Below are 23,895 nucleotides of genomic sequence, written 5' to 3' on the forward strand. Positions count from 1 at the left end.
GAGGTCTGATGTTTACTTTTTCCCCATTGACTTACAGATCAAATGTCTTAAATTTAAAAGATTTCCTCCCTGCTGATTCCTTGTCTTGGAAACTCACTCTGGGACTTGAGACTCAACATTCCCTATTCCTCCCTATATGAAAAGCTCCAGCAGTCAGCCTTCACTGGCAGTTCTTTTGATATGCAAGAGGCTCTATAATCCGTTTTGCTATTCTGCAGCTCTGCAGTCATAGCTCGGCAAAGCTAAGAAGCCCTAGAACATGGCTTCTGCCAGGGAACTAAGCAAAAGACAGTGACACACAAAGCCTTCCTTCCATTACAAAATTTAACCACAGCTGAATAGACAGGGCAGGACCAGAGAGGATTTAGCTGCAAGTTAATAGAACAACACTACTCAGTATAGTTTATGAAGCAGAGACTGAGCCATCTCGAATCTGGTTTTACTTGGAATTTTTACTGGACTTTTCTGGTAGCATCTCAGATGCACCTGCTGCAGATGGATGTCACTGCCATTAATGTAAAATTATCTGTTCTTACAATTTCCACTACTACTCGTGTCACAGAAACAACAAAATAGTAAAGTTTTTAAGAAAAATATGGTGGAGATGACTTCCACACACCAAAAGAAAAGCTTCAGAAAAGGATATGTGATTTCAAACTTCAAACACAAAACATTTGCTACAAAGAGGAACACAGTTATTCTTGCCACAGTGACAGGAACAGAAGTTAATGAGATAAAACTGACAGAAAATATTTGAGTTACACACTGGAAATAACTTTCTAATGGTAAATATAGCAATACCCTGGACAGACAATAGTAACTCTCCTACACTAAGTAACTTAAAGAAATCAGACTATTACCTGGTGGAAATGACATTAGTGCAGTTGATCCCTGGACTGAAGGTGGGATTGGATGACTTCTTGCAGTCCTTTCTCAGCCCTGCAATTCTATAAAATGTAGGGCTCATATATTGGGAGAAACAGATTGATTCAATAGGGGCTATACAGATCTGTAAGAGACTTATTCACGAAGCTGGATCAGGGTTTTTTTTGGTCATGTTTTGCTTTGGATTTTTTTTTTTTTTTTTCCCAAATAAATCAATAGGCTTGGGCCATTTTCCAGAGATGTGATTTGGTAAGTTTCAAGCCAAACCTCTCAAGCTTTACTCATGAGATAAGTGCTAAACAATGAGCCAAATTCATCAAAGCTTTATAGACTTACTTAAAAGAAAAAGAAACTGATTCAGCCAACTCATTTAAAGCCAAATCGGGCAGTTGAAAATCTATTCCTGAGATTTGGAAAATCTGTCCTAAAAATATATGTATTTTAAAAACATTTCAAGAGTCGTTTTGCAGAATACTTTGGAAAGGCAGGCAACCGCCTGTCAAGAATCATTTTTTTCCTCTCTGATTGAGAGCACAATATTTCTCATGCCTATAGGAAATAGTTAATATATACATATACATATATTTATATTTATACATTATTATATAAGGTTTTTTAATGTATAAAGGTAACATAAAAAACGAAAAAAAAATTGCATTGTGCATCAAAAGTTTGGTAACTAAACTAGTGTTTTTGCTTTTCAAAAAGATGAATAATGAATTTATTTAGTAAAAGGAAAAAAGAGCAACAGTAAGGCTGCTCAGCAATGTACAGTATTAGTGCACAAAGCTAAAAACAGTTCCCTGCTCAGTTAAGTGTCCTAGCACACAGACCCACAGTACTGCTTAATGTTGCCACTTAGAGTACTCACAAGGGGAAGGTTAATTCCCAAGTCTAACCATCTCCTGGTATCTCTATTGATAAGGATAATAACTGGGCCAAACAAGCTCACTTTTGTGTGCAACCTCCAAAACCCATACTGGAATGACCAAAATGTTTCAAAAAAGGAATCAAATAAATTTGATTTGGAGAGGGAAGGACATAGGCCTGGTGCTACCTGACCAGAATGGCCACTGTGTGGACTGTGAATGGGGGAAACACATCCTGTCTAGCTCTGCACAGTGAGGCAGTTTCTAGCATCCCGCATTGGACACTGAGCTGGAGAAAGCTTGGACTGAAAATACTGTGCTGAGAGATTCCTACACAAAAGCAGAGAAGAGACCTCCACATTATTCTTCCCACATATCTTGTAAATGCACCAGGAAATTCAGCGTTCAGCTGGTGGAAGTTGTTGGTACCACAGTAAAGATTTAGCCCAGCAGACAGCTAGCTGGCTGCCCAATATCAGGCATTTACCATAAAAGTATATGCCAAAAGCAACGAGAGAACATTCAAAAGCTTGCCATGCCTTCTTTTTCTGTTTCGTTCTTTTCAAGGAAGCTAATCCTTACAAGAACATGTGAATTTGAACTGGAAAACCTGAAAGATCAGTGAGCCCACCTGCTAATGAGCAACTTGCTACTGAAATGAGCTCATTAGCTTTCATTTTTGCTGGCTGTTGATTGATTGATGAGCCACTTACGTGGCCTCTGTAAGCTGTACATAAATTATCAAATGCATTGATTTCTAAAAATAATAAATCAAGAAGTCTGCAACATATCTCTATTATAAGTGCTTAGCTCAATGGCCTTCAAAATTCATCCAAAGAAAACAATGATAACATCAGTGCTCACAGATACATCACATCTCAAATGGCAAATATTCTGCTGCAAAAATAAGTTCCTTTGGCATCTCAGAGAAGTGAATAAAAGCTTGCCTCTGAAAATGTTACATACAAAATGTACAATACAAAATGCACAGAATTTTTCATGAATCTGTGTAGGTGGCAGCTCAAGAAATTCACAGTAAGAAACAACTGTCTATAGCAAGTGAAAATCCAAGCTAGATGATCTCAAAGCCCTTTTTCATCTCAGATCATTACACTTACATAACCTTCTTCAGAGGACTGAAGTAATGGAAGACCCATGGCAGCCCAGAATCAGCGCTGAGTTTCTGAAGTAAAAGCACCTTCTCTCATCACCTAGAACCTCAACAACAGGGGAACAGAACATGCTAAACACTAAAAGATCCAGCAAAGGAAGAGGTAGAGAAGGAGTCCTTATCTCAAAGATGCAGCCATAACACTATAATTTTCAGTACATACAACTATCTCCAATACTACACTGCCAACTGGACTTTACCTGGCCTCTCAACTACTTATAAAAATTACAACAGAAATTAGTCCTTTGGAATCCTATGCCCGCAAATTTCAAAACACTTCACATAGCTCTGAAAGTAATGCCTCCTATTTATTTCCATGGAAACTACATCAGATACAAAGAGCACGATAACGCTATTTGATAGAGCAAACTCTCTGTTACAACACAGAGACAGCACAGTTTTGCAGCACAGTCACCAGCAGTAAAAATGAACATGGCTGTCTGGAACTCGGCTAGTCTTTCACCACCCTTTCCCCATGCTGATATGTGCAATCCTCCACTTCAGTGCATGTTCTCAAACATGCACTGTTTGGTCTCCATCAACATTCAGCAAGCATCAACAAATGGCAATGGGTGCCATTTTCTCTGCATGGCGGAATTAAATGGCACATTTTTGCTGCATACTCACTTCCATGTCAGACGCCATTTTTTCTGACTGCCTCTCTGCTGCCATCTGTTGCGTGGCAACAGAACTTAGTGGAATACTGGTGAGAAGGTTCAACCTCTGCAGCCATACCACCACCAACTGCCTGTGGTGTTGTGGGCCAATATAATAAAATAGAGACATTACTTTTGGAGCAGTCCCTGTGTAATGCAACAATTTGCCTAAGGTCACGGGGGTCTTGATCCAAACGCTTTAATAGACAAAGCAGTCTTTATATTGACTTCTAAGAGCTTTGGATTGGACCCATAATGAGTCACTGCACAGTAAAGAGAAAAATTGGGAACAGAATACCCGATCAAAGGAGGAGATGATACACTCCTTCATTGCCTCAGTTCACTGAAAAGGACATGAGAGTTACTCCTCCTGGTTTTCTGTATCACACTGCCAGTCTAATGAAAGGCCTGCAGCCCTTTTCCTGCTTAGCAGTATCTCTAGAATTGTTGAATACTAAAAATCCTCTGATACAGTCTGAAACAGGAGTTGAAATAACATTTCAGAGATATCCTCATCACGTCAACCCACGGGCAGGAGGGCGGCTACCTGGACAGCCCCCCCTGGTGAACCACCTCCAGGTGCACCAGGTGAGGAGTGCTGTAAGAGCCAGCTTGATCCTGAATATCAGCACGTGTAGGGCTGAGTGCCATAACAATAAGGAGTTAAAATGTGCAGACCAGAGAACACTGTTTAATCCCAGTTTACTGAAAGGACATGTCATTTTTAGAAAGTTGTCCAAACAACCGTCTTCATATTCTACACCAAAGTGGCTATTAATCAAACAACAAAGGCCCAATTAACACATAGCTGTTGTCACCTTGATGTTAAAAGCCTTTCCCTTCCCCCCTTCTTTCTTTCTTTTTGTCTTTAATGTTACAACCTAACCCAAAAACGCCTGAGGGCCCTACAGGGAAAAAAAAAAAAAAAAAAAATAGACAAGATAAAGGGAGGGAAAGAGAAAGAGAGGGAGGGAGGGGGAGAAAGTGGGGAGGGGAGGCAGAGGGAGAGAGTCTTAAATACCATCTCTCCTCTAGGCAGCAATTTCCACAGATGAAGAGGTCACCACTGTTTAACAGTGTGCTGCCACGTTAATTTAGTATGACAAGATAAAGCAGTAATCTCTGCTCGAAGAGGCTGTAAACCGCCTGCTATCCAGGGACATGCTCGAGTCGATTTGCACTGTATATCACTTTATACAATTGCCGTGACAAAGCCCCCTGAGTTGCCGCATGTAAATCTGCCTCCCCGCTCCGCTGCCAGTCAGGACCGTAAGCTGCACCAACCTCGCCCGGCGGGCCCGGCACCCCCTCCCCCAGGAGGAGATGTTTAGGACTTTGATAATCCATTGATCCCACTTCCATATCGGCTTGTATTTTTCAATCTGTCGTGTTAAGTTGTCAGAGAGGGCGATTAAACCGATGTTTCATGTTCCGAGATTTGCGTTCCTGGGAATGATAGTTTTCAAAGCCTTTCTTGCTAGGTTCTGCTTAAAGATTATCCCTAAGAAAGCTGATGTGAATATTATTACTGGCATAAACCTGGTAATAAAACCATAAAGTGTTTTAGGTAAAGACATTTTAGAGATATTCAGGGTTATAAACATAAGAGTTTAAAGCTGGATAGAATTTGGAGTGCTTAAAAAAAAAAAAAGAAGAAGAAGAAGAAGAAAAAAAAGCCCTGTCAGGCTCTGGAGTTTTCTCTGCATGAAGCAAAACAACATATGTAAAAGGGAAGAGAGAACCCGCGTGCCTGTGTAAAATAAATATGATTACAGAATGACGGAGGAGGGCAGGGGAGAATGCCGACCTGTGCAGCTCGGCAGAAAGGAGACGACAAGATGACGGAGCGTGTGTAGCATGGCCAGGTGCTGCCTTGGATACAGCCCAGCCACAGCAGCCATCGGGCACCTACGGGTCCGCCGGCACCCCCAGCAGCCCGACAGCTGAAAACACCGCATGCTTGTTGGGGAAATAGAAGGGATTTTTTACAATATGCTGCAACTCTCATATGCCATACTGCATCTCGAGAAGATGCAAGTTTTAAATTACGTCTCCTCTCTATTTCGCATTTAATTTGCGTCGTTTTCCCGTGGCCTGCAGGCATGATACGAGTTGCAGCACACAACATACCAAATTCGGTGCCAAAAAGGGAAACTGCACACATGTATACATACCCACTTTCTGGATTAAACACATAAGACGACACAAATAGAATTAAGTCAAGCAGACAGATTTCTGCAAAATAAGGCTGAAACTTAACTAATGTTGCTAGGTCTATCTACTAAGCCTCTGTAGGGCATTTAGACTTCCAGAACGGCCATACAAATGACTGAGCCACGCTAAATCAAGTCTCTCAAACACAACAGGTTAAATACACTGTTCTCTTTTCTGAATTAAATATAAAAAGAAAATTTGACACTCGTTGCTGTTTACAGAAAGAATGGCAAATGCTTTATTAAGCACATCAATTTCTAACAGCAACTCAGAAGTAATTTACCAATTTTAAAATAAGGAAAAACACTGGAATCAATGTCATTTTTCAATACTCAGAAAACCTTTTCAAAATAGCCTTTTGAAGGCACATTGAATTGCTTCTGTTCTTTAACCAATAAATGTAAAATTTACTATTTGAACTTAACTTTGCAGACTGGATATACATCCAGCAGTTTGTTTGTAGGGCATACCTTTCTCTCAAAATCCCACTAAATACCATCAGCACTGTTTAAAAAACAAATTTGCTAGAAAATTCACAAAAAAAAAAAATACCAACAAAACACCAAGATGAGCTTGAACACCGTTACTTCTACAAAAACATGAAAGAATATTTACAGAGTACTGTGTGTTATTCCTTTAAATCCACCATGTACTGTGAATGGAATTACTATCACCTAATTTTAGCCCCAAATTAGACATCTAGTCTAAACTAGTCATCAAGGCTCCCTCTATAGTCAATAGACAAGTACTTTCAGAGGGCAATTCATCTTTCTTGTCTTGGATGCTTATTTAAAGATTGGAAAGGTTGTTCCAGGAGGGTGGTTATCTTTTTCCAAACTGTGAAGAGATGCTAAACGCCTAACGTTTGTGTGCCTAAATCCTGCTGAGCTGAACCCCAATCTCAAATGTATGGCAGTCACAACTCCCCTTGAGTTTGGAAACACTAACAGACCAATGGCTGAAGGGCAAGTTTAATTTTGATTGTACTATCGTGTACAGACAATAGAAGTGAACTGCTAACAAAAAAAACCCCCAACAAATGAGAAACTGGAAATATAGTCAAATTTCAGACAGTAAAAAGCAAACAAACAAACAAACAAAAAAAAACGTACAGTTGTTGATAATATTTATAAAATTACAAGTGTGGAAACCAACAACTGTTTGCAGTATTTTGTATAACAAAATAAAGATAAAGTGAGATTTTGGTCAAATTAGCTTATCCGCATGGAAAACCAGCAAATTCACTGTGGCTCTGTGTCAATATATTACACAATACTCATGTTGACAACTTCAAAACTGAAGCTATACTCTCTGTCCAAAAGCTAAGTTTACACTGGCCACAAGCAAACAGGAAAAGTACATCATCTACCGCAGAAGTATTCTTTGCAGGACTGAATCACTCTGTTTTCAGTTCTGTTTGTAGATCCTGAAAACTGTTTCCCAATAGAATTTATCAAATTGGTTTAAAAAAGATTTAAAGCTACTATGACTGATCTCTCCTTCCCTCTCTACCTGCATTGCCATCTGTATCAAGAGAGTATAAACTTAAGAGTAAAAAAAGTATTTGTAAATTTTAAATTCATGCAATTAAAGAATATGCCATGGAATTGTACTCTGACTTGGGATGTAAACTCGAAAGAGATGAGGGCTTTGAGCTCTGAGATGCAGAATGTTCGATATTCCCAGAAGAAGTAAGCTTTGTATAACAAATACTTATTTACAAAGAGGTAAATTCTCTTGCCAGGCAATTACTTCTCACTCAAGGCTTATCTGGTTGAAGTTATTTAGCTACAGATGTCTCAACTATAGGTATCAACAGCTGAGCTTATCATTCTAAGCTCCAGTTGCAACCTGTAAGGAAAAATAGGCGCTCTTAGGATGTGATTTATCTGACCTACTTAGAAGCTCTGCTAGAGCAAAATGAAACATACTTTGCTATTCCATGTTTACTTCAATTAACCATAAAGTTAAGCCAAAAGTTACTACCTTACCACTAGGAATGTCCTTTGTAAGCATTTAATGAATTTGGTCCTCACTGTCAACTCCCATGCCCAATTGCATTGCATTGTTAGTGATCACCTTAAATGCTGACTTCCTTTTCTCATAAGAGAAAGCAAAAATGTTTTCTCACTGCTCCAAGAAACCAGAGTCAAAAGAAATTTACTATTAAGACTGCTGTAAGCTAAGGGAAGGGAAGGGAAGGGAAGGGAAGGGAAGGGAAGGGAAGGGAAGGGAAGGGAAGGGAAGGGAAGGGAAGGGAAGGGAAGGGAAGGGGAGGGGAGGGGAGGGGAGGGGAGGGAAGGGAAGGGAAGGGAAGGGAAGGGAAGGGAAGGGAAGGGAAGGGAAGGGAAGGGAAGGGAAGGGAAGGGAAGGGAAGGGAAGGGAAGGGAAGGGAAGGGAAGGGAAGGGAAGGGAAGGGAAGGGAAGGGAAGGGAAGGGAAGATCGAAAAATTTTGCAGGAAAATAACACTCTCCAAACGAATCTTATATCCACTGAGCTATGTCTTTGTATCTGGTTGTTTTTTGGAGGCCTGAAGATTCTACAAAGCCAGATGCTAATCTCAGAGAATGTTATTGTTTTTGAACACAGAAGGATCCAAACCTGAGCAGCTTTCGTGATTATGACAAAAGCAGTTTAAAATGGAAAGAATCATAGAAAGAAGGAAGCTTAACTCAGGGTTTCAGAGATGAAACTCACACTGTAAATTCAATCTGGAAATCAACACAGAAGGCCTGAAGCACAGATATTTTGTATTACTACTGGCTAGTAATATTAACAAGCATTGTAAGCTTCCACTTTTGATATGACTTAGTGTATAGATACACACACAATCTATCAGAGTAATTCAGACTCAAGATGTCAGAAGGATTTTTACCTTTTGCTGTAATATTTCTTATTTTCTGTCATCATACTCCAATCCTACAAAAAGCTTTGTGAAGAAGGAGTTACAGGCGGTGACCTCTCCTTCCCTCCCTCTTGCTACCACAGGCATTAGGTTCCAATCAACCAGATTATTTTGCAGGAACAGGGTCATAAGCTAAGCATTCTAGGGCAGGAATGTTTCTTTTTTCTGTCTCTATAAAAATAAATCATGCTCTGGGCACAATATAAATAAAGATAATAACAGTCTGATGTTAGATTTTATTGGTCTGTGTTTTGGACAATCTATATAATTTGCCTGTACGATCTACAAAAAGTTAATCTTTATAGCCTTTTTTTTTCTTTGGTGTGGACTCGATTTAAAAGCATACAAAAGGATGCTGAAGCAAACTATTTCCATACATAATGACAGTATTGCTTACGGTGCTCTGGCAAAACATTATCTTCAGTTAAAATGGGCACAATCTCCACTCACTTATGTCTATTGTTTTATCTAGTGATGATAAACTCACAGGATTCACTGAGTCCACTCCTTCGCAAAGGGCAAAAATGTGTTATCTGGTTACACAAAAGTACATAGACTAGAAAAAGAAATAAAGAACTTAACAGTATTAAAGTAAATCTGCAAACGAGGCTGGCCAAGCTATCCACTATTTTGCTACACAAACTATGCAAGGTTCTTCTTACTTAAGAGGGCTTTTCCCTCCATTTCATTGCTTCGGAACAAGGTTGTTTCAATAACATCATAGTTTGCCAGTTTTCCCACAGGTAGGTTCCTGTATGTGCCTCAGGAAATACCCTACCTATGTCAGATGCCCATACTTGACCAACTCCTTGCTGAAATTCATAGTATCAGTTTTTCCACAGGCCCTTCTCTAGCCATGCATCTCCAAAGAAAATTAACAAACCCACTTAATCCAAGCACCATGAAAGAAAAAAGCCATGACTGGATGACATGACACCGAATGCTAGCAACTGCATGCAGCCACATTTTCATTACTGCTCCAACCACCACTATTTCTGGTGATCCTACAAAAGTTTTAGCAGTGGCAAGAAAAATTAGAGAAAGAAGGCTGACCTTGGCACAGCCTAATGCAACTTTTGTTTAACATTTGTATAACATGAAAAGATGTACCTAAACAGACAAGGCAAAAAACACAATGGAGCTTTTCACTCAGCCATTAAAAGGGCAGAAAATAAATAAATATTTCAAAATGTCATTACAGTTGGGTATCATCCTAACTATGGACACAAACATCTGACAGTGAGAGAAGGGGGCATAAAACATGATGGTATTTAGCGTAGCAGAAAAATCCGCACTTCTTAGAGCCAGAGCTGATAATAACAGACATTCCTTGCAAACCTGACAGTCTAAAAACCAATGTTTCATAATGCATTTCAGTTTTGGTGCATTTCCACTGAAAGTATGCCACATATCAAAAAACAACCATTGCTTATTGACATTCTGTCCAAGTAAACAGCACTATACTTTATTTTATTATGCAATGTCTTCATATGAACTATTTACTAAAAAGCTTTAAATTGTTTATATAGTAAAAATGACTATATTAAATAATGACTACAGGAAGAGGAAAGAAATGAACAAGGGAGAAAAAAGTTTTCAGAGGACCACTGCATCCAGATAAAAAGTGACACAGTAATTGTGTTCTTAGCTGCAACTAGAGGAGGAGGCTTTCTCACCTGCAGTGAAAAGAAAAAGAGAATGCCATACCAGCTGGTAGGAGGAAGCAAGGTGTACATAAAAAGTGTATGGATCAGAACAGAAAGCACAACTATGCTCCAGAAGTTCCAAAATCAACAGGTAACTTCTGAAGTAAAAATTATTCAAGATGGTATGCAGAAATAGAACTATGCATCATGCAAAATATCATCAAGTTAGATTCACGTGTGCCTTGTGACGTGTCAGATAAGGGCATGAAAGCATGGTGCGTTGTTGTCTATATTTTGATAGCAGTTATACTGCCAGCCCAAGGCCATACTCTTGAAAGTGTAGAAGCTTGGGCAAAGGAGGAAAATCCCTCAGCTGAATGAGAAACATGAGAACTACGTTTCTGCTGCCTTCTCTTTCCAGAACTATGAAGAACTGGGTGTTTCCTTAGCAGCAGAAAGTCTTCAGCTCATTGCAGTACTGTAAAGATTCATTATAACTAGAGAAAAAAACAAAACTTCAGAATAAATCTGAGTGCAAGAAGTGATGGATCTGGACTGGAGAAATTATACAAAGTCCATATTTTGATAGAGATACCATCGATGCTACCTAGGTTGTATCGTCACTAGTGATTGACTGTTGTAAGCAAAAACCAAATCAAGAAGAAGCAATGCTGAAATATTTAATCCCTACATTGCTGCTGTAAACTAATCTTGCTCTCTTGCTAGGGCTTCTTCTATACGCTAGCCTTCATCTTTGTCAAGGCTCCTCAACTGAGAGTATCAAAATTTTGTTTCAATCTGTGGCATCTTTTACTTCCCTCTGGAAGATCTCGTTTCTTCCCATCATTGCCCCAATATGTTGGGTACTGGCTGTTAAGTGCTGCTGCAGGCATGGTACCACAATTGGGAGCCATGAAAGCTGCATGTACCTCTAAGCTGGCCAGGCAGAGCTGATGCCAATCCAGTATTTCCAGAAAAAATGCACAATCTCAGTGAAACTACCTGTTAAATCTTTGTGTGTGTGTGTAATCCCAAGCTGAGCAATCTACTAAAAGCAGTCTGAATTGTGATACTAATTAGGAGTGAAGCCACTGTGTCCAATGTAGAAAACAGAGGCAGATTTACTTAGAAAGACGACCAAGTTTTTTTCTCATTTAAGGCTTAAGTATTTTTTTGCTCGTGCACTTGATAGTTCTTTTCCCTTCCTCATAAGAGAGACCATCTGGTTCAAATATTCGTAAGGACCATGGGGTTTATGTTTTTACCTATCTTCTTTTTTTTCCCCATGCAGTTTTTCAGCTATTCACTTGAATTAGATTTTGCTAGTATTTATAAAAGAAGCTTAAATGAAGATATTTTCCAGTATGAAGTCAATGAATTGATTCTTAGGCATATAATCACTTGCAAACAATGGATACATACAGTTCCCAGCACTTCTATAAAACAAAGGTGTTTACTTTTCTGTTGATTATTTTCTGCTTAACTGCATTCAAATGAATCCATTAAAAATGTGACTGCTTCACAGTAAGATGATCTTCAGCAAAAACAAACAACTGCTGTTTCCACTTCTCTTCATGGCCTTTAAAAACTACAGTGATCCGCGCCCTGTATTTTAGGCAATTTATAAATGATAAGTCTGGTCTTGATTTGTTCATTTATTGTTTTAAATACTGCCCTAGCTCTCCTGCTTAAGAAAAAGAAATGTTTTCCTACTTTATTACTTATTTATTATCCCCTAACCAACCTTTGGACCTTTCAGAGTCTGATCAAAACACCAACAGGCCATCTCAAACTTCAGCTGGCCTTTCTGCCCATTTATTTCAGCTGGAATAAATATCCATTCTGGTTTTCCAGGGCCATAGGTAAATGAAATTCACTGTATTCACAGCTCTTGAATTGTGCTCTGTATCATTTGAAGAATGAAAGTATTTTATTTGGTTTACATGCCCCATACAGGATCTGTACAACAAGGAGTTCACAAATACTTGTTAAATACTGAAAACATTACTTAAGTACATAAATGGGACAACGTTGGAGAGAAAAGAATTACAGTAAGAAGCAAATAAGTTATATCAACTTAAATTTAAGTTATAATAACTTAAACGGAAGATACAGAGTCACTCTGATAATAGCCAGAGCTTTTTCTTGCTCTGTCACAACTGCTTCTCAAGGATAGGGCCCTGTTTTCTGGGCACTAAATAATACAGTAGGCAGCTTCCATGGCTGTTTGATGGGTTCAGGCTGATTTTCCTTATTTATTCCCTTTCCTAATAACCAGCACAGTCATCCTCTGCAATGGTGCAAGTGTAAAGATTGAAAAGATCAAACTCTGACATAAGGCTGAAATTATATCTGTGGAAACTCCTTTCATGTGCTACTTTTGTGATGACATTTATAATGCAATGTTTCTAACAATGCAATTTCATCATCTTATAAATATCAGTTTACCATTAAGGGAGGAAGGAAGGAACGTTGGAAACAGACAAACACAAACTCACCACCATTTCTGCTTTAATTAAACTAGTCATGTTCAGATAAGCCTGTCTATCTATAACAAAAACAACAGTTTATAGTTTAAACTGTGAAATTGTGTGTGCATGTGTGTGTGTGTGTTGTAATGATGGTGCCTGCTAACAATTTCATACTGCCACACTGCACATATGGCTTCCAAGCTAGCTTTATCTGAATCTTTGTGAATCTATTCTCCATGCTATTAAACTGAGCACATTCCACATCGTTCAAAAGTAATTACACTTTTGTCTAGAGTGTAGGAGACTGCTCTCCCCAAACAATGAAATTCTCATTATTAGAGCTGGCACAATAACGGCACTGGTGTTCACAACACTGTGCTTTGTAGCATCACAATAACTTATCCTAAGCTTGATGCACAAAGGTACACTGGAAATTAAAATTTCTCTAAAACCACTGTGTTGGTTTTTTTAATAGGCATTCTTTAGCTTAGTGTAATTAGAGTTCTTTTTGACTTTTTTAAAAGCTACATACATTCAGATTTCCATTCCCTTCACAACTTCTGAACAGCAGCTAAGTGCTCCAGTCACATGTTGTTCTGGTCCAATGCTATTCACAAACTGATGACCCCAGACCAACAGGTGAAGTGCAAGCCAGGACATATGCATTGACAAAACTCAAATGCAGTTTTAAGCAATCTTTTGTTTTGGACAAGTGGAGGGAAAGCATGAGACAATGTGTCGGTAAGCTCTTTGAGCAGCAGAACTGTTATTGTTAATACAGCCAAAATTTCTTAATATTATTCCCAAGTTACAGAACAGTAACTTCATCCACCACAGAAATGCAGCATTTGCTCGTATGAAGCAATAAAGCCCTTTAACAGTGCACTGAAATAATTCATACCAGTTTAAAGCACAGCTGGAAATGAATTTTAAATCCCACTGAAAGTGCAAGACAAGTGCAGGAGAGCAAATGCAGTCACGCAGCATGGAAGGTTTGGACACTGTCACAATTACACTTTACCAGTTTGGTCAGAACTTTTCTTTTTCATCTTGTCCAATATTTCAGTGATATTCTACAGCTATGAAGATATTCTACAGTTATGAAGAACAGCCAAAGTTGACCACGGTATACAATGTCTGTAATGTACTTTAATCAGTGCTTTTAGCATTGGTATCTTTTATGTTCAGCAATTAGCACACAAACTGCTGGTGACATCAGCTGCCCTGAGAGGTGGCAAAAGCACAAAGCATTAAGCAATACAATAAGTCAAACAAATAGAATTAACTCAGAACTTCAGTGAGTTAACAACTATCTGGACTATCCAAATACTGTAGCTTCAATAGGCTTAATAGAAAAAGGTATTGACAGGTGCTGTAATCCTCAAGTGTCTCCCTGCTAAGGTTATGGCCTGCTATGAGCATTCCAAGGGCAGCCAGATAATGCGCATCCTACAGCAAATGATTTGTCTCATATTTTCTTCCAAGCTTTCGGTTTAAGTCTGATAACTCACTGTTTCTTTTCTTACTAGTGGAAGAGCTTTCCTATGGAAAAGAAATATTTCACTTCTTCTGTTAAGAGGAAGCAAGTTTGGGATACAATTGCCTTTCATGGAACCACAGAAATGCTGAGGTTAGAAGGGACCCCTGACATTCATCTGGTCCAACTTCAAGAAGGGCCACACAGAGCCAGCTGCCTAGGATCATGTGTGGGCAGCTTTTGAGTAGATGGAGAACTTGCAACCTTCTTGGGGCAATCTTCACTAGTGCTCAGTCAGCCTTATTGTAAAAAAAAGGGGTTTTCTGGTGTTCAGATGGGATGTTCTGTGTTTCAGGCTGAGTCTTTCGTACAGTCTTTCTCTATCTGTAGTTCCAGCATCTTCCATCCATAGAAAGATGGAGGATGCAGCTTTGAAGATTTTTGCTGATTTGGTGATGTTGGAAGATTTCTTTCTTGAAATTTCTGCCCTGTTCTTATCAAAACCCAGCTAGCATTCAGAGCTGTGTCTACACTGGCAGACAAAGACAGGAGATGTTATGACTTGGTAAATTACAAAGTAAATTTTGGAAAGTCTAAGTTGGGCAAACTCTTGAGTTATCACTCTATTGCAATCAGCTGTTTACCTTGAGGATCCTAGGATGTCCCAGCTGGCAGGACTTGTGAAAGGAAGCACAGCTGGAAATAACCTATGAAACAGGAGGTCAATTGACAGCTAGAAAAGTGAGGCCAAGAAATTGATTCTCAAGGTTGAAATTGTTTTTCTAACTGTCTCTTCAAGACACATTGCTGAGGCAAAACGTGAGAAGACAGGGCTGGCTGTGGTGACAAGAGGAATACAGCTATGCAGCCTACTGATGAGACAACACTTTGTAATTGTGTATCTTCTGCAGATCCCTTGTCTGTGCATTTCATCAACTGAGATTGTTTCCCTAAGCCAAATGGGTGTCGTATGGGGCAGCCAGCAATGAAAGGCCTGTGTGAATCTACACCATGTCTGTCTAGGAACCCCTCAAGAGAAGACTTGTAGCCAGCAACCATGCCTAAAGCAGTATGGCCAAGAGGGGTGCAGCAGAGTGATACTGTGCATGATTGCAGACAGGCTGTATGTCTCCTGGGGTCTTTGGGGAAATCTGCAAGGGTGTACCCTGCTAAGGGCGGCATGTGGCTGCAAAATGAGAACTCCATAGTCACTTGCAGACTCGGTCAGGAGGTGTAGCGGTACAGCTGACAAGCTATTAAGAAGTGTGAAACACACTGCTGGAGCTTTGTCAATAAAACTGTATTGGACTGCACTGTGTGGTGGTGTGTGCATATGCGGATTTGCTTCCTAGAGAGAGTAGAAGAGCCCAGAATGTCAGATTAAATGGCATAAAAACAACCTTTGTCTTGCTATGAAGGTGAGAGACTTTTTTAACTGCTAATCACACAAACTGAAGTCGTCTACAAGTTATCCAAGGACTAGTTTTAACCACTTCCTTCTTACAAGATATACCACAATGGCCAAGGGAAGGATTTTATGTATTTTACTCATTTATGCTGATCACATTCTTCTTTCTGGACACACATGGGCTACATCTTTTCTGGCCTACCTGGATGATGATTTTCACAAGACACTTCTTTTTAAAAAAAGAAATACTATCAAAACGTCACATTTGTACAAACAACTTTCTTAAGCATGTATGAAGACAAAAGCAGTCCTTACAATGCCAAAAAAATGCTTCACATGAGCTTACAATATTACACCACCATGGTTAAACTGTCTAAAACATGCAATAATACAGTGTTTTGTATTACGAAGAGACACAGTGCGCTGTTTTAACATCACATAAAATATAGTCTTCACACTAGATGATCAGCTAAACTTCTTGGTCTTAAAAACTATAAATGAACAGAAAAGCTGGTTAAAATCAGTTAAAGAGTAGTTAAATGTTTCACTGAGGCGTAGCTAGAATACGCCTCCTTAGCAGACAATGAAGTTTTATCTCATTAGGATCTGATTCTACCCTCCTGTCGTCATGACAAGTTCTTCTATTGACTTACGTGCTTACAGGAACGGCCTCTAAAATACTCTCTTAAAACAGGCCAAAATACAGCAAAGCTCATGTACCAATTACATATTCCAACACCTCAGTGGCTTGAATTGTGTATTTACAAATTACCTCTCCATAAAACACATGATAAAGGATCAGAAGCAAGAAAGTTAGAGAAAGATAATGACATCTGTCCATGAGTAATTTTCCGAACAGTGTTCTTTATTCATATGAAGTTACAATAACACCAAAAAATAAGAAAAAAATCTACTCTAAGCCATTGTTTGAACTTAAGCACTGTACCAAAGAGGAAGAAAAATGGATTGAGATGAGTGAATTACTTTGTCTAGAAGAGCCACTTCATTGAATATCCACTGGCTTGGTCCTATGAGAGAAAATCTCTAAGGCTTTTTACGTAGGGACTTTACAGATGCATAACGAGCTGTAAGGGCTTAAATACCACTATGGAGCTGTTGCAGGCTTTTATGAGAACACACCATCACCTATTTGGTGATGCCTTGTTAAAAGCCTTCAAATATGCAGGTCCATTCATTATCTTCACTTAAAATGAAATTGTCAGTGCCCTTGTTGAAGTAGGGGACTAACAGAAAAGTTGCAGTCAATCTGGAAACAGACCAGAGCTGCATAAGTGTGTTCATACAGGTTATCTCGGTTAAGGTGCCTAAGTCTTGGAGTTTCAATTCCTTTCCCTACACTTTTCAACCTTATTAAAATGTGTCACAGTACGTGACATTAGGGGTCTAACACAACACCTTGCAGTAGTGACGCTGCCCTACCAAAGGGGAACGTGGTATTGCTTCCTCATCCTTCTTGTTTGCTTTTAGATAAAGACAGCTCTAGACTTCCAGCAGGCTGCTAAACGTAGTGACTTAAGTCCACAGTGTCATTTGTAAAGTGCACAAAAATGCTGGTAACTCACACATGAAACAGTGGTAGGCTGATTTACTTCTGTAAACATCACCAATTTTCTTGTATGTGTTGCTTGTAAAATACCTATCAGACTTAATTTTTTAAAAACAACAAAATCCAAAGTTTCTTTTTTTCTTACCCTTTTACAGACTTTTGTGCCTTACTATTGCATAAACTTGGCACCGGGGTGATATTTCAGACACCATGCCAAACATGACTCTCACTTACAGTGTTCCAAAACCATTTACTGTTTGCTGAACACACACACTTCAAATTCACATTGATGTAGCTAAAAAATTTTAGCACTCTAAATGCCAGCAGGCAAAGGTGAGGAAAAGCAGAGTGATTTAGCATTTGTAGCAGAGGGTAAGACAGTCCAGCTAGGTCAGAGCTTTCACATAATTGTAGCGTGTTCTCTATGTGTAACTATGCATTGTATACTCCATAAAGTTCAGAGCTGGATGCCAAACTACTGTAGAGGCAGAATTCAAAGAATGGATGTAAGCACAATAGACCATTAGCAAACCTACCATTGTGTTGTGCTGAGAAGTGGGAGTCCTATGGCCACAGTTCTCTTGCGTCAGCAGAGAAACTGGCTGAAATTCCTCAGAGTGAGGCTTGTTGGGAAAACTCACATGCAAGGGAAGGTGAAAGGCTGGGAGCCCGTCACTCTCCTCTTCTCCCACTTTCTGTCTGCTTGTCACCATGGCTACCTCTCCATCTGCTTCCCCATACGGAGAGGCTGGTCGCTTGGAAGACATCCTGGAAGGAACAAAAGAGGAGAAAATAATGAAACCTCCAAATAAATCCTTAATGCCGTCATTGTGTGGTTAGGGGCCATTGTAACAGAAATGCCTTTTTTGTGCTGGCAGAGAGCAGGAAACCATCCAAATACCACTGCAAAGCATACACAATTGGGAACAATGGCCAAGCAGGTAGCAACTGAACAGTGGCTTGTTTGTTGTGAGAATAATACACTAATATAGCACTCTCCTGTATTCTGGCTTCTTAAACATGAAAATTCACCTAAGAAGACTGCATAATGAAATGCAATTCCTTTTAAAAAAATACCCATCTGGTTTTGCATTTGCAAGAGACTGTAAGACACAAGCTATTGTCAACTGAGCTTTAAAGGAATAACCCTCTGCATATATTTAACTTAAAAAATGAAATATCAAAATAAAATAAAATTAGGAAATAAAACAATGTAACTAAATAAGATAAAATAGCTTGCTGTCAAGTCAAAATGTCTGTGTTTATAAAAATTCACTCGTGTGAACGGTGGAGTGTTATAATCACATTGAAAGAATCTTTTCAGGTTCACAGATCTGGGATAATTAAGCAATTAAACATTTGGACATTAATAATCTAAGCTTTTTGACAACACAAATTCAGGGCTCTACTGAGTGAATGAGGACTTGTCAAGATATCTGGGACTTCCTACCCATAGTCAGATCAGAAAAACACACACGGAACAGTAATCCATATATATATAAAAGGACACACAAGGGAGATGCACAGAGCACGCGTAATAAAAATCACACAAAAATCTTGGCTCAAAATTCAAGCCCCTTGTCCACATTTTTTGAGATTGTCTGGTAACATTCACCTTTCAGGAGCACCGATAGAATCCTTATCGGAAAAAGTTTTCACCCAAACCAAGAACCACTGAAAATCTTACAAGACAACCTGGAACACTTCCTGCTTGGGTTTCAAAACAGAGGGGTCCAGTGAGGTATTAAAATGCAAGAGACTTCTGGGATTAATTACAGCAACATTGTTCATGAAAATCGGGGTATGTGCACGGATGGCATAATGGGCCTCTGTGCTAAGCTGGGGCATCTGCAATAAGGAGTGGAATGAAAAGTAAGAAATCCTGCAGACGTGGTCAATAGAAGAAAAGAAAGAAAAATGAGAAATATTCAATGGAAAAGAAGAGGTTATGAACAAGGAAACTGAAGACTATTGTACATAAAAGCTGAAAAGGCAGGCTGAAGTAATACTGTTCCTCCTCAAAAATCTAGCATTTATGATTCTAATTACCCCATTTTGATTTTCCACTTCACAGTTAAAGGGCTGCATTTCAAAAGCCCAGCAGCCTCTTGAACCATGTGTGGGGCTGCTGTGAGGTGGAGCATGTCCATACGATTTGGCATATTGAGCACGAAATGGTTCTTAGCAGCAGTCAACTGGGTCTGAAAACAAACAGTGACTTTAAACAGCCCTTTGTTAGGACTTATTTTGTTTCTAATGATCTCATTTTGTGCTTTGCCTCTCGAGCCAAGTTAGATTATATTAAAAAAAAAAAAAAAAAAAAAAGAGGGAAAAAAAAAAGAAAATAATAATAAAAAATCTCTACCAGAACCTAAACTCAGCTGCACATCGCCTGTTCTTCTGAACACCACCTTTTGCCTGTACCGAGAGAAGCAATCTGTATTTTCTATTAATGTTTGACTTAGTCCAACAGACTAACACTTCATACATCCTACCTGAATTCTGTCTTCTAGGCTTCCCCACCTACGTGTCTGCAGAGAAGCATATGTATAAAGACAGAGATCACAGATACGCTCTTACTGGCAGTTCTCTACTAGCCCACTGAATTCAGCATTTTACAGCTAATGTTTGGCATGACAGATCCCAAGCTTTTCTATTGCAGAAAACATAGAACACCACCCTGAAGTTAACATGAATTATTCACATTCTGCATTGCACTGCACCAAGAAACACATTTTCTATTAATTTTGAGTATAACATTTTGGTTACTCATTTCAACACTGGCTTGGCTTTTTACAAAATCAGCACTAAACAGTTGTCTCAATTTTGGCAAACAAAAAGGGAGAGACACAAAATCATTAGTCAATTATTGCATAGTTATGTTCTATATTTTAAGACACTTATATTTGATAAGATGTCTAAAAGCATTGTAAGCTATCTACCAAATCCTTCACTGCAATTCACTCTGACAATGAAACAAAGAGAAAGGATGCCCTCTGTGGTACTGAAGACTTGTACGTAGGTCACTCTGAAAATAATGCCTTGCATTTATTTCCATGGAAGCTACAAGAGATACAAAAAGCACAATAACACTATTCGATAGAGCAAATTCTCAGCTACAGAACACTCTTTTGCAACATAGACACCACCATTAGCTGGTTTGCATGGATGAACTGATCAAGATACTCTTCATTTCATGTTGTGACTGTTGTGCAGGGGTGTCCAGAATGTGTCTTGTCTTTCACATTGCTGAAAGCCATCACCCACCACCTACTTGTGCACACATCCACTGTTTGGACTCCATCAACATTCAGCAAGTGTTGATGAGTGTCAGTGGGTGCCATTTTTTTTCCACATGGAGGAATATAGTGACATCCCTTTGCTTCACATGCACTTCCATATCAGGCGTCATTCTGTCAGACTGCCCCTCTGCTGCCATCTGTCACATGGCAACAAAATGTAATGGGATATTGGTGGGAAGGTTCAACTTCTACTGCCATGTCACCACCTCTGGTGTTGTGAGCCAACAGAATAAGGTAGGAGGCATTACTTTTGGAGCAGCCCTTGGATATACTCTGTGCCCAAGCTGAGAAGTTGAGAGTTGAGTTGCTGTTTGAGTTGAGAACCCCAAACAACCACAGATTCTGCCACGTGGCTTCACAAGAGGAGTTTGACCACCTCGTTAAAGTAAAACTCGTCTGCTAACTTTATCAGTGCATATATGGTTTCCCATACAGCGTTCAGTAAATGCGCTCCAGATTGTCATCACCTTCTGCTCATCACCTGTTCCCAAAATGACAGACATTTTTACAGGGAAAAACGAGACGATTATGTTTATGATCTAGAAGTAAAACCTATGGGTCTGCAGGTCATAGTAAAAACCAGCAAAGGAAGCAGGGAAGCAGCAGCTTTCTCATTCCTCACACAGTTCTTAAAAGATCCTGCTTATATTACAAACCATATGGCCATCATAATGCTAGAGGGCTGAGAAATTGCTAAAGTGTCTAAAAAGCCAAGTTACTGATCCAATTTGCTTCCCAGGTGACCAGAACACTTGAAGAAGCAGTGGCACAGCACCAGATGAGGGTCACGCAGCCCAGGCAATGACCGCAATTTGCTTTCTAGCTAGTTCTATCCAGAGCCAACCTGAGCCAGGCAAAATCTATGCTTTTAGAAATCCCATCATCACCTTTAACACCAGACACAAACATCACGCATTCGTGGAAATTATTCCTTAGGAACATCTGGGAAATTTCCACAAGAAAATGTAAGATTTTTTAAAAATAACTACATACTTCAATTGGAAATGACTTCCAAAAGGACAGTAAATACCAAAGAGTATGGCAGCAAAAGATCAAATCACCAAGAGGTTCACATGAATAAGAAAACATGACACAACGTAAATTCACTCATTATTTCTGCAGCTTTATCGGTTCCTCTTCTGAGTTCTAAATGCTCCCTCCCTCAGTCCATATCCTTTTCAAACCTCTTTACTTTCCTATGGAGCTAATACCAGGTATTAAAAGAGTCCATATCTGAGATGCAAGTAGAGTTCCCACTATAAACAATAAGCAAAGAGAAACAGCTACATTATAAGTAACAATGTTATCTGAAATTGAGCACTTTTAAGCAGGTCTATCTATTTATGAAGTTACTAGGATTATACCATTTTAACAAAGGCCTGCCAAACGTCTTGGACCTACATTCAGGGATAACACAATGGTTTACAACTTACATAGACTGAAGATCTTTTCTGCAAATTAGTTTAAACTCAAAAAGATTTTCAATTACTCTGGAAGAAGGTTTAACGATCACAGAATCATAGAATAGAATCATAGAATGGCTTGGGTTGGAAGGGACCTCAAGGATCATCAAGTTCCAACTACCTTGCCACAGGCAGGACTGCCAGCTGCTAGAGCAAATACTCGAGCAGGTTGCCCAGAGCCCCATCCAACCTGGCCTTGAACACGTCCAGGAATGAGAGGCATCCACAATCTCTCTGGGCAACCTGTTCCAGCACCTCATCACTCTAACAGTAACAATGAAAGAGTGTATCTAAAGAATAAATGTCAGTTTCCTCAAACATCAATAAATAGTGGGGGGAAAACAAACAAACAAATAAACAAAAACCTTAAAAAAAAGTCACACACACACAACAACAAGATATAACTTCCAGAGAATTTAGAACACAGCTGTCCAGAAACTGAATCTAATAGGACATCCCTGCAGGTGGAATCCAGCCTCTTAAGTCTTGCAAGAAGAGCTGAATTTGGAATTGCCATTAATCATTTCTATTGAACACAAATCCAATACCTGACTATTAATTTTTTTTAGACAACTTAAATCTGCAAAGTTTAAATGTAGTGGGAAGCAGCAGAACTCATCCTACTATCTGAAATATAAACCCTTAGCCCAGACTTGATTTTGATCAAGGGTTAGGATGGAACTGAAGATTTAGATCTGGTGGTGAGTTCAAAAAATACGGTGATGAACCCTACATTTTATAAAGGGATACTGTCCTGTTTTCAGAATGGCTTTCTGATATGCAGAATTGTGTTAAATTTTCATTAAATACATGTCCTTTCTGATAGCTAAAGTGTGGCTTTTTGCTGGGAGATAAAATCTCACCCTTCTAACACACTCTTAGCCCACAAATTCTTGATGTGATTCATTTTATAATAGAAGATGGCTCTCCATATCTTTTTTTATTCCCTTTCGATTTACAGCTGACTCTTTGCAGGCTTAAACTGTGCCTACTGATCTCAGTGCTTTCAGACTGAGTGCAGCACGGTGGGATTTTCCCACTGAAGATAAAGAGATGAGCAGCATCCACATGAATCTTTTCTTCATGCCACGTACAAGTATCCACCCCAAAAATTTCAGTCCACCAAATAACATCAGTTTGGTTTTTCCCTTGAGTTAACTACCTCAAAAAGTGATCTCTTCACAGGTCTACTTTTTTACTGCTACTTCTAGCAGAGCCTCATTAAGATGTCTCTACTACATTTCTTCATTGGTTTTGGTTCATTTGATACATGGCTGCACACCCCAAGTAAGTCTAGAGCAGCATCTAGTATTCGAGGAGATAGTGCCCTCTAGCATACAACCAGCATCCATCCCAGTTTGATTGCTCACGCCATAAAATTTCATCAATTTTATGTCATAAAACTCTAATCTTGTTACATTAAGCAAAATACCTCAGAAACATTTCAGATACCCACAAAAGCTTTTGGAGAAATGGCTTATCCATGTCTTCAAAAGTGACAAACACAGATGTGTCAGGAGAAGAAGATATGAGGCCATAAATCTTAACTTGTTGGGAGTTAATTAAGGGATTCATCAATCACTGCACAGCTAACACCATACATACACAGGCAAAATCCCGTCAGCTGCCACAACCCACAGCAATCTACAGGTTAAAAACTCCCAAAGTCCCTCTGTTCTGACTATTTATAAATGACTTTGTATAATCTAGCATTAAGACCTGTAATTATAAAACAGCATTAAAACAGGCCTGCATAGTTATGGATAATTATAGTTGGTACACTTTTTAAAGAAATAAAAAGCTTTTCCATTCAAACGCAGGCTTTGCCTTTTTGACAGCTCCAAGTCCACAGGATGTAGA

The 23,895-nt window shown here is 39.2% G+C and overlaps 1 protein-coding gene across 12 annotated transcripts in view; it reads right to left on the minus strand.

Annotated features, from left to right (window-relative positions):
* SOX5 (SRY-box transcription factor 5) overlaps positions 1–23,895 on the minus strand; it is a 637,700-nt gene that overhangs the window by 238,316 nt on the left and 375,489 nt on the right. For 9 of the 12 annotated variants that reach the window (XM_052690772.1, XM_052690776.1, XM_052690774.1 and 6 more), the window contains one exon: positions 17,807–18,038. In XM_052690772.1, the coding sequence (XP_052546732.1) occupies positions 17,807–18,037 (231 nt within the window). In that variant the 5' untranslated portion in view covers position 18,038. The remainder of the gene's footprint in view (positions 1–17,806; positions 18,039–23,895) is intronic. The other 3 variants (XM_052690778.1, XM_052690780.1, XM_052690779.1) reach the window with 1 other exon arrangement.

This window comes from Tympanuchus pallidicinctus, unplaced genomic scaffold, assembly GCF_026119805.1.
Source record: "Tympanuchus pallidicinctus isolate F22 unplaced genomic scaffold, pur_lepc_1.0 scaffold27, whole genome shotgun sequence".
NCBI lineage: Eukaryota > Metazoa > Chordata > Aves > Galliformes > Phasianidae > Tympanuchus > Tympanuchus pallidicinctus.